Here is a 13,888-nt window from a genome sequence, read left to right on the forward strand (position 1 = left end):
TTAAATGCCTTCCTCAACATCACACATCACAGATCCCAGGTCTTGCATCTTTAAAAAAAATTTTTTTAATGTATGTTTATTTATTTTATTTATTTTTCAGAGAGAGAGAGAGAGTGCGCGCGTGAGCAGGGGAGGAGCAGGTAGAGAGGGAGACACAGAATCCGAAGCAGGCTTCAGCCATCAGTGCAGAGTCCGACACAGGGCTCGAACCCACGAACCTGAGATCATGACCTGAGCCGAAGTCGGACGCTTAACCGACTGAGCTACCCAGGCGCCCCGATCTTGTATTCTCTTATGTCTGTGCCATCCTCTTTAGCACATGTGAAGTGTAAATAGATTTCCTAGACAAAAGAACAATGCACAGGCTTATGAGACACCTTCAGGTCTATGGGACTTTAATTTTCAAAATCAATTCCTAAGTGTTTTCTCATTTGCCCTTTATTATAGCCCTGCGTGATACATGAGGAAGATAATAGCATTTCTATATTCTGGGTGGTAAATGTGAAGCAGAGAGTGCTGAAGTTATTTGCCCAAGGGCATGTGGCTAATTCACATTGTTGGTTTTTTTTTTTTTTTTCAATTGTAAAGTGGATTAGAAATAACTGCCTCATATAAAAGTTGTCAGAAGTAAGTGAAATTAGATGGGTAATGTATATAAAGTGCCTAGCTCAAGGGTTCTCATTAAATGGTGTGGTGGGCAGAATTCTAAAGTTGCCCCCAGACCCCTGCCCCCTGGTGTGCCTGATCCCATTTCCAGCCCTGTGAATAGGACAGGGTGTGATTAGGTTACATTAGCTGCAAAGTTGAAAGGGATTTTGCCTATGTAATTAAGTCCCCCTGATCAGCTAACTAAATCAAAAAGGAGGTAATCTGGATGAGTCTGATCTAATCAGACACTCAGCCAAGCCCTTCAAAGAAGATCTCGAGGTCAGAGTCAGAAGAAGCCGGGAGACTCCCCCGTCCCGGCCCTGTGGCTTCGGAGAAGTAAACAGCCATGTTGTGAACTGCTAACAGAGAGAGCCCCAAGTCAAGGACCTGAGAATGGCCTCTCCCAAGCGAAAGTGGACCTCAGCAGAGAGCCAACAGGGAAATGAGGACATTGGTCACGTAGCTTCAAGGAACTGAATTCTGCCAACGCTAGTGAGCTTGGAAGGAGACCCTGAGTCTCAGGTAAGATCGCAGCCTGACCCACACTGTGATTACAGCCTGGGGAGACCCCAGACAGAGGATCTGGCCGTGCTGCCTGAAGACTTCTGACCCATGGACCCCATGCAATCATAAGCTTATGTTTCAGGTACTGAGTTTGTGGCAGCCTGTTACACTGCAGTAGAAAACTAATACAAGGGAACTATTGTTAGCATAAGTAGTTGATGGTTAGGATGATGATTAACCTAATGGTGATAATGTTTAATAGTAAGTTTGAAAATGAAATCCAAGTTGTAATTTGCCTTTTATTACACTGGACTTTGGATTATGTTTTTGGTTAGAATCAAGTCACTTCTAGCTGCAAGGGAGGGGAAATCACAAGCCTTTTAGCTGTCTGAACAACCAGTAAGGAGGTTATTGCTTGTGGGGAAGAAGGGAGAAATACGTGTTTATTGCTTAGGTGGTCAGCTAGTGCTTTCTGTCACACTGCCCTTCCTAGGAAGTTAAAAAAAAAAAAGTATAATTGGTCTGTAAACCCAGTTCCCACTGGATTGTCATGACCCTCAAACTTGGGTTGGATGACTTTGACAGTGGCCCTTTGACTCCGATTTGGGGAAAACTGGAGGAAGAATAATGATAGTTCAGTTGTTCAAAATGGAATTGCAATAGTCGAGTGGAGATCCGGCCTGAGGTTTCGGTCGTAGGCACAGAGTATGGAATGGTCAAGTCCAGGAAAGGCAGTGAAATGAGTATTGGTAGGATTCAGTGAGGGTCCAGTTTGGAGTGATAGGGAGAGGGGAGGGTGTGTAGGATTCAGTGAGGATCCAGCTTGGAGTGATGGGGAGACAGGAGGGTGTGTGGAAAAGAAAATGTGAGGCCTGGAGTGTGGATCCTAGGGATCCGAGTAGACATGGAAGACTGTGTTTGTCCCGGCCATGCCAGGAGGAGGATATTTTTCTCTCTTGTGACATTCTGTGGGCCATGTTGTGTTTTTGGTGCTCACACATTAGTTATTGCTTCTGTATGTAATCAGTTCTATGTGGAAAATACAGATACCATAACAGCTAGTAAAACGTAAGCCTCTGTTTTCTCGTATTTAAAATGAGCAACACTTAACTTTAAGGTGTGCTGAGAACTAAATGTGATAATACATGTGAAGTGTGCCATCAGGTCATTGCTCAGTACCTAAGAACTATTGCTGTGGCTTTGATTGTGTGCGTGTATATTTTAGCATTTCCCGGTTTGACCATGAGCCCCTCAGAATCACAGACTGTCGTTTATATTCACTTCTTTTTATATCCGATGCAAAGTCACTATTACTTAAAAGGAATTCTGTAAACGTTTGGAATGAATAAATATAGGTAACAGAGAAGAAGGGTATGAGAAGGAAAGTAAATGTCAGTATTTTTCAGAAAACATACATATTTGTGTGTGTGTGTGTGTGTGTGTGTGTGTGTGTGTGTGTTATTTATATTTATCTATGTTGATATGGATAGGTTTGGATGAATGGCACCTGTCAGTCAGTCTGGCTAGCTCATGATCTCATGTTTCCTTATGCCTGTTCCTAAAACTATAATATTTTCTCCCCCCCCCGCCCGGGGGAGTTAAATTCAAGTTGGCTAACATATAGTATGGTATTGCTTTCATGAGTAGAATTTAGTGACTCATCACTTGCACAAAACACCCAGGGCTCATCCCAACAAGTGTCCTCCTTAATGCCCATCCCCATCTAGCCCATCCCCCACCCACCTCCCTCTAGTAACCCTGTTTGTTCTCTGTTTGGCTCTTACAGTTTGTCTCCCTCTCGGTTTTTATCTTATCTTATTTTTCCTCCCCTTCGCCTATGTTCATCTGTTTTGTTTCTTAAATTCCAATATTTTCTTGAATCACAAACATATAATGTTTTTCACCAAAATGAAGAAGAATGTGAAATAAGAAAAATCTATGTTTAGTAGACAGTGAAGTCTGACTTGTCATATTTGTTAGTATGATCATTTATTTATTTACTCAGCACATAGTGATTACCTACTAGGAATCAGACTCAGTGGGGGGCTCTGGGCGGGAGGGGACACCGAGTGTTCAAGATAGGAGAAGGATATCAACAGGGGATGCTGTGGGCTTAGCTCCAGTCTGGAGGGGCGGGGTGGGGGGAGGGGGAGCCCAGAGTATGTCCCGGGCAGGCTCACGAGTGCCTGTCACATGGTGGCCTGTGAGCCATATGAATAGAGCACACAGTGCCAGATAGCTGATCTTACCGAATTTCTGGAACGTTAGGGGCGCAGAGTTCCTTTTACTTCAAGATGAGATTCTTGTCAAAAATAGACCTAGAAAAATAGGACTGATATCAGAGTCAAAGTGTTATGATCTAATTCTTATTTTAGGAAGTATGAAAGCCTGGATCTTGCAACTGCCCTGATATTTAGTGAACTAAGAAAAATTCATTCATTTTTCCTTAAAAAAGAAAGCGTGTGAGCCTGAAATGAAGGGCTTAGCAGAGTGAGAACCTGGCCTGTTTGCATTCATTTTATAACTAAGCCCTCCATCTTCTCTGTAAATTCCATTGTAGAGATGTCTAACATTCCCGGGGAATAAAAAAAAGGCTGAAAGCCAAGACTCCCTTCAGAGAGAAGCTGAAGCTCCCTGTGCATTTCATCAAAAGAATTCCCAGATGCATGTGAAATCTACCACAGAACTGTAGGACTATTAGACAGTTTTATTTCTACCTCATAAAAATATTTCAAAACCTGTGGGAGTTTTAGGAAACCAGCACTCATCAATCCGTATCATTCCCAATTCAGGCGCCCTTGAGACACATCTCCAAGCAATTAGGGATGTTAATTTTGAAGCAAACTGTCACATGGTATATACTTCATTATCAGTGAGTGATAGATTGTTTAAAACCTTATCTCACTCAAAATCTTTGTGTGTGTATATATATATATATCTGTATTGTGTGTCCATGTACATATGTGTGATTGTGTCTGTGAGTATAGTAAAAGTAACATTTATAAAATAAAATTCAGGACTAATACCCATCTGTTTAAAATAGAGAAGTTTATGTAGAGAAGTCCATTAGCAATGTGAGTCTGTACTTCCTCTCTTCCCTTCTGTTTCTCTTCCTGGAAATGCAGCTGAGCTCATCTGCAGAAAAAAAAAACACAGTGCATTTGGTGGTTTTCTTTCAAAAGCCCTCTTCAGGTTAGTTGTGCTTTTCTCCCTCAAATGTCAATATTCCCGTCTCTATCCCCAATAAAGAGTAAAGTAAAAACTTCTTCAGACCCATTTCTTTTCTTACTGTATCTCTGACTCGACAAGCTCAGATCCTTCTAGAAATGTGACTCCGAATGCTCCCGATGCTGAGGAAAGCCACCATCCATCTGGCCTTTGCTCGTCTGTAGGGCAGGGCAGGATAAGGCCGGGTAGGGCAGGGCAGTCCTGCCTGCGAGACTAGGCAGGGAGAGAAGGGCGGGCCCCGGGGGGTGGACACAGGGGGTGTCATTAGCAAGGGGACAGGAGAAAGGAATAAAAATGGGACAAAGGTAGTTTATCTTGTTGACCCCCCATCTTAATTCTGTAAAATAATTCTGAAGAGTTTCTTCTTATGTTCAATTTGTTTATTTAGTTGTGTGTGTGTGTGTGCGTGTGTGTGTGTGTGTGGTAGATTGTGGAGCTGTTAAGCAGGACCATGTTCTGTGCGAGAAAAGCAAAAGGAAAGCTTTCAGTAAGCTTCTCTTCCTTCCTTCCCTTCCAGGCACGCTTACGCCTTCACTCTCCAAGGAGAATACCTGTGTTTTAAAGTAATGTGTGAAAAGGAAAGGCTGATGTTTCCCTAGTTGTAACTTGCTGTAATCATCAGTGTCAGGAAGTTCTTCCTTAAATCATATTCACGTTCCACCGCTGATGCCGAAACGCATTTCCTCTGGTTTGATCTTCAATCAATGGCACCCAGATGCCTCTCTTCCCAGCGTCGAGAATTATGGGATGATAGACCCATAAAGGTCATTTCCCTTCCATGCATTTCCTCCAAGCTTCACTATTTCCCCTTCTTTAATCCATCCCTGTAATCTTCTCTCTGTGTATCTTTACAGTGACACCCAGCCGTACCCATCCTGCAGCGTGACCAGGTCCCTGCCTGGGAGCCGGTCCGTGCAGCCTGGAAACATGGCACCCCTCCATGGCTTGGAGCCCAGTCCACTCACGTTCATTCCTTGTTGCCTTTTGCACCCCAGTTCCTTTCTCGGTCCTCCATGAGCTCCCCTGAGCTCCTCCCAGAGCACTTTTCTAGGCGCTTGTGGTATTGTGTGTTACAGCCAGCCCTGAACCAGGCAGTTACCTCAAGAGATGTCCAGCACTGTTGACTGGGGGATGAATAAATGAATAAAACAGACTGTAAAGCCAGGAACTTATGATCGATAGTGATTGTGCAAAGCATACTAACCATTTTTATGGGAGGTGTGAGAAATGCTTGTATTTTGCACAGTTAGCAGTATAGACGTTTAGGGTAATGGAGCATACCGAGCCCTGAACTAGGGGCTTCCTCCTAGTCTTGCCGCCTTGGCTAAGTCTTTTCCCTTCTTCTTGTCTTCTTACTTGATCAATACCTTGAAGGGGTGAGTCTGGCTCAGCTCTGAGATCTCACCCAGATCTAAAATAATTTTTCCCGAAGATGGCATGGTTTTGCATATTTTGGCACTCTGCACACGAAAGAGTAACTCATGTTGATATCCAAGTTACTGAGTAGCTCTGTGTATACAGTGAGAGTGAGCGAGAGCAAGAGAGGAATCTGTATCTGTCTCTTTTTTTTTCTCTATTACTGTTGCCAACACGAACAGGGTTAAGCCCTGGAGTAGAGAGCCAAGGGAGATCCAAGCAGTCTGCGTTTTGCCATCTGTCCAAGTGCAGGGACACCCAGGTTCTGAGACACAATTGTGCGAAGATAAGAGGTTGAGGCAGAAAACATGCAAACCAGTGCCTGGAATGTGAATACTTCTTGCCATCCCACCCGTGTTCGGGGAAGAGCACGTGTGCCGTTCTGACATCTCTCTCCTTTTACTCTGTTGAAGGGAATATTCGTTCCTTCCGTCCCACCCCTGCGGCCACACTGCCATTTGTTTATGTCTGACAGCTTAGCCTGAAGTCATTAGTTATGCTTAAAAGAAATCACATGTATGGAGGAGCGACTACAGATGTTTACTGCCACAGGACCAGAAGGAACAGAATAGCTTCAAGTCATAGAGTGACCCGTCAGTTCAGACCGTGAAGCTTGGGATGCTCGTGTCGCATCTTGGCAAGGTCAGATTCATTTCTTGCAGAGGGGTTCCTCTTTTCCTTGTAGAAACAGAAGGATAAACGGGATCTACAAAATCTCATTGTTTTTTTTTTTTTGCCTCCTGGAGAACGACTGAAGGTCAGTTTTAATTTTTTCAGAAAATAGGATTTCACTGCTGTTCTCAGTCCCGTTACGTATCTGTTATGGTCTGAATGTCCACGTTCCGCCCAATTTCATGTGTTGAAATCCTAGCCTTCAGGGTAATGGTATTAGGAGGTGGGGGCTTCGGGAGATGCTTAGGTCATGAGGCTGGAGCCCTCGTGAGCGGGCCTAATGCTCTTATAAGGGAAGCCCGAGAAACCCCCTCACCCCTTACAGCGAGAAGGAGCCAGCTCTGAAGGGAGAGTAGGTTTTCTCCAGATACCAGATATGTCGGCATCTCGATCTTGGACTTCCCAGCCTGCAGAACTGTGAGCAATACATTTCTGCTCTTTACGAGTCTAGAGTATTTTGTTAGAGCAGCGCGACTGGACCATGGCAGTGACTTCGTAAAACCTATAGTAAAAGCAGACATTTATTGAGCATTTTATGCGGGCCACTCCAAGTACTTCAGACGTAGTATTTCATACACTATTTGCAGCAACCCTAGGGGGCGTGCCCTGTGAAATTTTCTTAGATAAGGAGACCGAGGCTTAGTGGCTTGCCCAGTGTCTTAGTGTAAATAAGCAGCACAGTTAGGACCAAAGTGGCAGCCCGATGCCAGAATCCATGCTTTCAATGACTGTTGTGCCCTGCAGAAGAGGGACCTCCTGTGCACTTGTAGGTACCTAAAAAGATCTGTGTCGTTCCCCTCCTTCGGTCAGCATTATATAGTAAGGAAGCAACAGTTGCTCAGATACAGTGCATCGGTTCTACACATATTTATTAAATGTCTTTCAGGGCCAGGGGACTGCACAAGGTGCTCAGAATATGCTGGGCTAAAGCAGATGAGTTCCTGGTGTCAATGGGCCAGGCCCAGTGGGGGGATCAGAGGGCAATCAGACAGTCACTTACACAGATGCGCAATCACAGACTGGGACAAATGCTGGGACGTAGAAGGAACGGGGACATGGCTTACCTCCTATGCCCCTGTTTCTGACTTGATATTTTAACCTTCCACTTGCTTTTGTACCACCTGCTGTTTCAGCGGGTGAAAAGGGAGGGTCCCTTATGCTGACCTTTTATGTTTGCACTGGAGAGATTTAATTAAGTACAGAACAAATGAGATTAGGTAAGGAGTAGGGGGCAGATAAAGTAGGTAAACTTAATTGTTTAAATAGATTTCGTCCAGATTTAATTGTCTGTGAAGACCGTCCCGTCACGGGTGCTCCTTCTTTTCCAGTTACTTAGAAACTAACGTTGACATATCCCTTGGCAGTGAGCAAGGCTGTTTCAGATCAGGTCATTACAGGGGACATTGTCAAGAAAGGGGACATTGTCACCTTTCACAGAGGAGGAAGCTGAGCCGTGGAGAAGTGAGGGACCTTCCGCAGAATCACGTCTTCCAGGAAGTGATGAGCTGGCATCATCCCTCCAGTGCTTGCTTATCCCTTGACCTTTCCTCTCTGTTCCATGCAGTGACGATTATTTCCATGGTCATGGCTACTAAATCCTTCTCAGAGTGTTTCTTTCCCCCAGCATTTTTTATGGGCCGCATGTAAAAGGAATGCCTGTACCATCACAAAATTGTGAATGAAATACATAGCATAGGCAAGTGCAGAGGAATCAATGGAAGGAAATGGAATTTAGCAGGTTTTTCCCTTTCGGAAAACTTTTTGTTGTTGGTTTTGGTGACAGCCGAATATAAAGCCCCAGGTGGGCGGCCAGAGCAGGGAGCCGAGGAGGACACGTGGAGTACACACACAGGTACCCAAAAAGCCGAGAGCTTGGCCTGTCCAAAAGGCTCTGCAGGGAAGGGACCACGTTCTCCTGTGTTTCTTCTGTGCAATTAAAAGCCCCTCCCTTGACTCCCGGGAGCCTCTGCTTACTGCTCTGTGAGTACCTGGCCCCTCACTGTCAAGTTGCCTGTCCCACCTTACCGCAGGATTCTCCCTCCCCGGGGCCTCGTGTCTGCCCTCCTCACGAGCGTGCACCTCGATGCCTGGCACATAGTCGGGGGGGGGGGAGCCGATGAATGTTTCATGGGTGGACTCTTAGGGAAGAAGAAAACTCTCAAAGTTCAGAATAACTTTTCTGTCACTGGGGCTGCTGTTTGAAGGAAAAATGAGCGATAAGGTCAAAGAATCCCCTTTTCTCCGCTAGTCCAATCATGCCGGTGGCACTTTACTGCCAGGTCCACATTTGATCTAAGCTACTTAATTTCTTCACCCTCTTTTCTTGCTGAAGATTCTTTCCCACACAGGTCATAGAAGAGGGGCCGATGTAATCATGAAAACTGAAACCTTGCAGTCCCTCACTCACAGAGCCATTGATGTGCTGACATTTGTGCCCAGAATGGGGGAACTAGAGATGAAAGGCCACCCCCCGCGGAGTCTGCTCTAAGCATAACTGTATTCAGTGGCTCTGAGATGAGGGAGTGAGTCCTACCCATGGCCACAAATAACAGAAGTGAGATATCTTAAGTGTTGACGTAGAAGTATTTAAAGGTGTTTTTGATACACGGAGGAGGGCTCCAGTCTGCCTGGGAAGCAGGGAGGCAGCACCAAGCAGGTGGGACTTGTTATACAGGGTGCTGAAGCATGAGTAGGAGTTTGCCAGGTAGAGGAGAGTGGAGTAAGGTCAGAGCATGAGAGCCCTTTATACAGACGGAGCCCTGTGTGTGAAGGCAGTAGGAAGGAAGCAACATAGCTTTATGACTTCGCTGCTGTGCATATTCTAAATGGGAGGAACGAGGCTGCAAACATGGGCTAGGGTCAGATCCTAATTGGCTTATGTAGCCTCCTGTGGAGTAGATTTATTAGGCAATGAGGAATCATTGAAAAATACTGAGTGAAGGCCATAGTGCGATGTGCTCTTTTAGGTGAGGAGGGTGATTCTCTTGTTATGTGGAAGACACATTGTGGGGTCTGGGGAGTGGGGGAGGGGGCCTGGGGAGTGGAGGAGGGGGTCTGGGGAGTGGGGTGTTTGATCCCCCCCATTATGAAGCTATCAGCAGTAGAGCTGGAGGGAGAGAGACAGCAGAGGCTTACCCAGTGTGATGTCAGGAAAGGAAGGGAGGCCTGGGCAGGTGTTGGACGATGTGAAAATCAGCTGCCTGGGGACCGTGGAGAGGAAGCATCTCTCAGGACAGCCAGCTTTCTGGCTCAGGGCGCTGGGCGTCAGTCACCAAGTAGGGGCTGCATTGAACCCTGTTGTGTCAAAAGCTTTAAAAAATGGCCCAGGGCGCAGACGCGTACGCTTTGCAGCCACCCTTGAGTTTGTATTCTTTTCCTTTTCTAAAGAAGAGGAAACGAACCCAGCGCTCAAAGATGTTGAGTAACTCAGCCAAGGCCTCACAGCTCACGTGCGGCAGCGCTGGGGGTCAAAGCTAGGTTCGCCCAGCTGGAATCCCACCCTGTGCAAAGCTGCTGCCCCCACGGGGAGGTGCCCCACGTGGAGGAAGCTAACGGGTCCCTTGCGAGGCCGGGGTGCGCTGAAGGAGGGGATAGAGATGGGGGGGGGCTTTTTTTTATTTTTTAAGATGTCAGCAGAAGCATTTCTATAGGCAGGGCGGAAGGAGACAGCGGAAGGAGAGGATGCCTTTCCTCCATCTAGGGGATGCGGTGCAGTCAGGGGACTCTGTGGGTGCGAGGGCGGGGCTGGCGTTAGGACCCAGGCAGCGCCACCCTCCCTCGGACACAGGAATCAGGGCTTTGCGGAAAGGAAACTCCAAAGGGAACAGTGAGGAACAGAGGCCCCGGGTTCCCGGGCAGGGCAAGTCGGTGGGGTGGGCATCTGCAGGGAATCAGGGAAGCTGCCTCGGTGCCTTCAGGACGCTGGGAAAGTCAGAGCCTCACGGAGGCGCTGGTCCGCGAGGCTTGCGGGGGAGGAACCGGTCAGCGTCGTCTCCGGCCTGTCCAGCTGCGGCTCATCGGCTCCCCCAGGGTTGCTGTCTCCATTTCCCTTCCAGATGCTTCTAGACCCTCACTATGGGTGGAGAGGAAGCAGTGCAGCTTAACTTCCAGGAAGGCGAGGCCTGTGGACTCGAAACCGCTCCCTCCACCAAGGGCCAGGCGATAGCTTGGCCTTCACATCTCAGCTGTCCCTGATAGGAAAGGAACACAGCTGAATCGTTCGTTTGTGTATTTTATTTTACGCACAATGATCAACTCAGCCTTGTTGAGTTAAAAAGGATCAGCGTCTTGAGAGAAAAGCATTGCAGTCTGGGTCTCCATTCAGCTTTTGGAAGGCACCGGTAGATTCTGTCGGTGGTCCCCGAAAGGCTGAAGGTTTCTTTGTGTATGTTTGTGTTGGAGAGGGTGCCAGGGATGGGCGGAAAGAGAGCTGGGTCCCGGGTCCCCACTCCGCTCACAGTGGGAACACATTAAGGCCTATGCTCTTCCACCCTGAGGACAGCGTATTGATTACTGGTGTCTGTGTTTCTATCACATCAAACCTGACTACCTGGCTCCTTTCGTTTAAAACCATTTTCTTCTCTTTCTCGAGGACTGTCTTTAATTTGTCATTCAGTCCACTAGCTGATCTCTTAAGCCGTGTTTCCATGTCTTGTACCTTTTACACCATTGATTACATAAACACTAGTTCTTGTCATTATCATTAGAAATGAATTCAGAAGAGGCAACACATGATTAACGTTCATCTTCTGAGTCCTAAATTTCAGGAAAGATTGAGTAAAAAATATTCTCAGGAAAGATGAACGAAATATACTCTCATAAACATGTACACGTAGTTTGAGACGCCCCCACTCCTGCCCTGGCATGTGTCAGAATCGGAGTTGGTTTCCATGTTGGCCATCAGGTGCCGGTGACGATCCCGGGACACCGTGCCCATCTGGCTGGACCGTGGGGATGCGTGCCTCCGTGTTCTATAGAGAGCGAGTTGATTTTTGCACCACTCCTTGGAATGACTTGGCATCTGATGTCTTTTCCTCAGGAACCGTGGAGCACTCAGCACATCCCAGCGCTGTTTTCAGCCTTCTGTGGCCTCCTGGTCGCGCTTTCCTACCATCTGAGCCGGCAGAGCAGTGACCCCTCTGTGCTCCTGTGAGTAACACGCACCGCTGTGCCTGGTTCCCGTGGCCCTCGCCTTGTCACAGGGGCGAGAGGGCCATGGCTCGCATGGTGGCTGGACTCCTGTGCTGTTCACGCAGCCAACCACCCGGCGAGGACGGGAGAGGTGCAGGACCGGCCAAACACTAATGGAAATCAAGCACCAACTTTTAGCGAACATTTAACCTCTGCTCTTGCTTTTGGAGTAAAACACACGGCGCCAGGGACACAGGGCTGTTAGCTCCCAAGTGCTGCTTTTGAGTTTCCTTTGGGTGAATTGTGTGGGCAGCTCCCACCTCAACAAGGACCCTTTCCGGGCCCGTGAAGCAGAATCGCTAGGTGGTTACCCTGTGGAGACTTGATGGGCATCTCTGCAAGGTTTGCAGTTCGTTCTGTTGTTTTTTGTTCCAAACAGGGCCGTGCCCACATTTTAAAATATATTTAATAGTAATCTTTAGTCACTTGAAATATACTTTGCTACCTTCCCTTTAATTGTGCCTTTTATTATTTTTACTTGAAATGTACTATCTTCCCTTTAAATTGTGCCTTTTATTATTTTTTAAAAAAATTTATTTGGGGGAGAGAGAGAGAGAGAGAGAGTATGCAGGGGAGGGGTGGAGAGAGAGAGAGGGACAGAGAATCCCAAGCAGGTTCCACACTGTCAGCACAGAGCCCGATGCAGGACCCAAACTCATGAATCGTGAGATCAATACCTGAGCTGAAATCAAGAGTCGGATGCTTCACTGACTGAGCCACCCAGGCACCTCTAACTGTGTCTTTTAAATCTTTGATAAATTTGCACTTGGGAAGTAGAATCACTTCCTGGGATGCCAGAGTTTCAGATAGCAATCATCTCATGTCATTTTTCCAAATGTTTGATTTTGACCATAACTGTGTGGGGGCCAGAGAAACCATTGTTTTTGGCTGCCACGTGCAGCAAAATAAAAGACACGGGAAATGGGCAAAAGTTACACGTGGTTTGTGCAGTTTTTCACGTCAAATATTTTACTGAAGTGTTGAGTTTTGCTGCCATTTTTATGTGGGGAGGAAGCCCCGATGGGCTGACACAGAGAAGCTCTGTGAGCTTCGCTGTTGGCAATCAGCTGCCCATTCCTCTTGAGGTCCATGACTCCTTTAATTAGGAGGGAATCTGAGAATCAAAACATTAGATTTGCGATCACCTGAATACACGCCTCTTCCTCTTTATTATGAATTAATTAAAGGAGCGAGCCCTTGCTTTGGTCATCTGGGAGTGAGAGGTCTCAGGTGAGGCTATTTACCTCGAACGTTGTGACAGGCACATACTTTAAAGAGTATAACCTGTGCGTTTGTTCGTTTCCAGGTCCTTCATTCATTGTAGATTGCTTCCTAAATTTCTACATCAGAACCTGGAAGAGTTGGCTGCCGACCCTCTTCCTAAGAAGATGAAAGGCTCGGTGGTGAGATATTTGTGTTGCATAATGTACATGAGGATTTTGCTTAACCTGGTCTGGCACGTGCTGGCAAAGCTCAGGTTCTCAGCGGGGCCCTGGCTAGGCGGGAATGACAGTCACCGGTGCAGGGAGAGGTGCCTTGTCTTGGTCTACAGTTGGCACATGGACTGTTGAGCCACCTGGCAGGTGTGGACCTTTGACAGCCCCTTGAAGGCAGATGCTATATATGCCACGGTCACTCCATTGGTCCTCAGCTGATGGCAGTTTGCTCGGCTCTTTGAATGAAACGAGTTCGGTCAATGCTGCCCCCTGCTGGCGCCAGGCAGCAGGCCAGCTGCATACAAATAAAAGCTCATCTGCCAAGCTGGTTTCTAATGGGCTCCACACAGTCCTCTCCACACCTTCTGGCCTCAGCCTCATGCTGAGCTCAGAGTGCGCTTCCCACGTTCAGGGTTGACACTTGCACAGCCCTTGTGAGGAGTCCTTGGGTTTTAAGACTTACATCTGGGATGTTGGAGAGAGGAGTGACTCTATGGGATGGAGCGTGTGAGGGGAGAAGGAAAGAGGTAAAGAAGGAAGAACAGAACACAGAGACTTTAGAAGAAGGATGCTCTTTTCTGTTCACCGGGAAAATGGCTTGGGGTGGTTTCAAACATCATCTGAGGAGGGGTAGCGTCTTTGGTATCATCTTCCAAACGTTACCACTTTCAGAAGCAATGCTCATTTGTTGTGTAATCTGCCATTCGAGTGTTGAGCTTGGGGTGATCTGCTGGCTGGAAGTCATGCCTTTCCTATGTTTTTGAGGAACGACAGATCAATGGAAAAGCGGCAAA

At 47.0% G+C, this 13,888-nt stretch overlaps 1 protein-coding gene across 4 annotated transcripts in view; it reads left to right on the top strand.

The window, feature by feature from the left end:
* The window catches only part of PCNX2 (pecanex 2), a 302,926-nt gene that overhangs the window by 123,871 nt on the left and 165,167 nt on the right, over nt 1-13,888 (top strand). For all 4 annotated transcript variants that reach the window (XM_040464986.1, XM_040464985.1, XM_040464988.1 and 1 more), the window contains exons 16-17: nt 11,507-11,616; nt 12,965-13,061. In XM_040464986.1, the coding sequence (XP_040320920.1) occupies nt 11,507-11,616; nt 12,965-13,061 (207 nt within the window). The remainder of the gene's footprint in view (nt 1-11,506; nt 11,617-12,964; nt 13,062-13,888) is intronic.

This window comes from Herpailurus yagouaroundi, unplaced genomic scaffold (assembly GCF_014898765.1).
Source record: "Herpailurus yagouaroundi ecotype Mexico unplaced genomic scaffold, PumYag 530, whole genome shotgun sequence".
In the NCBI taxonomy this organism is placed as follows: domain Eukaryota; kingdom Metazoa; phylum Chordata; class Mammalia; order Carnivora; family Felidae; genus Herpailurus; species Herpailurus yagouaroundi.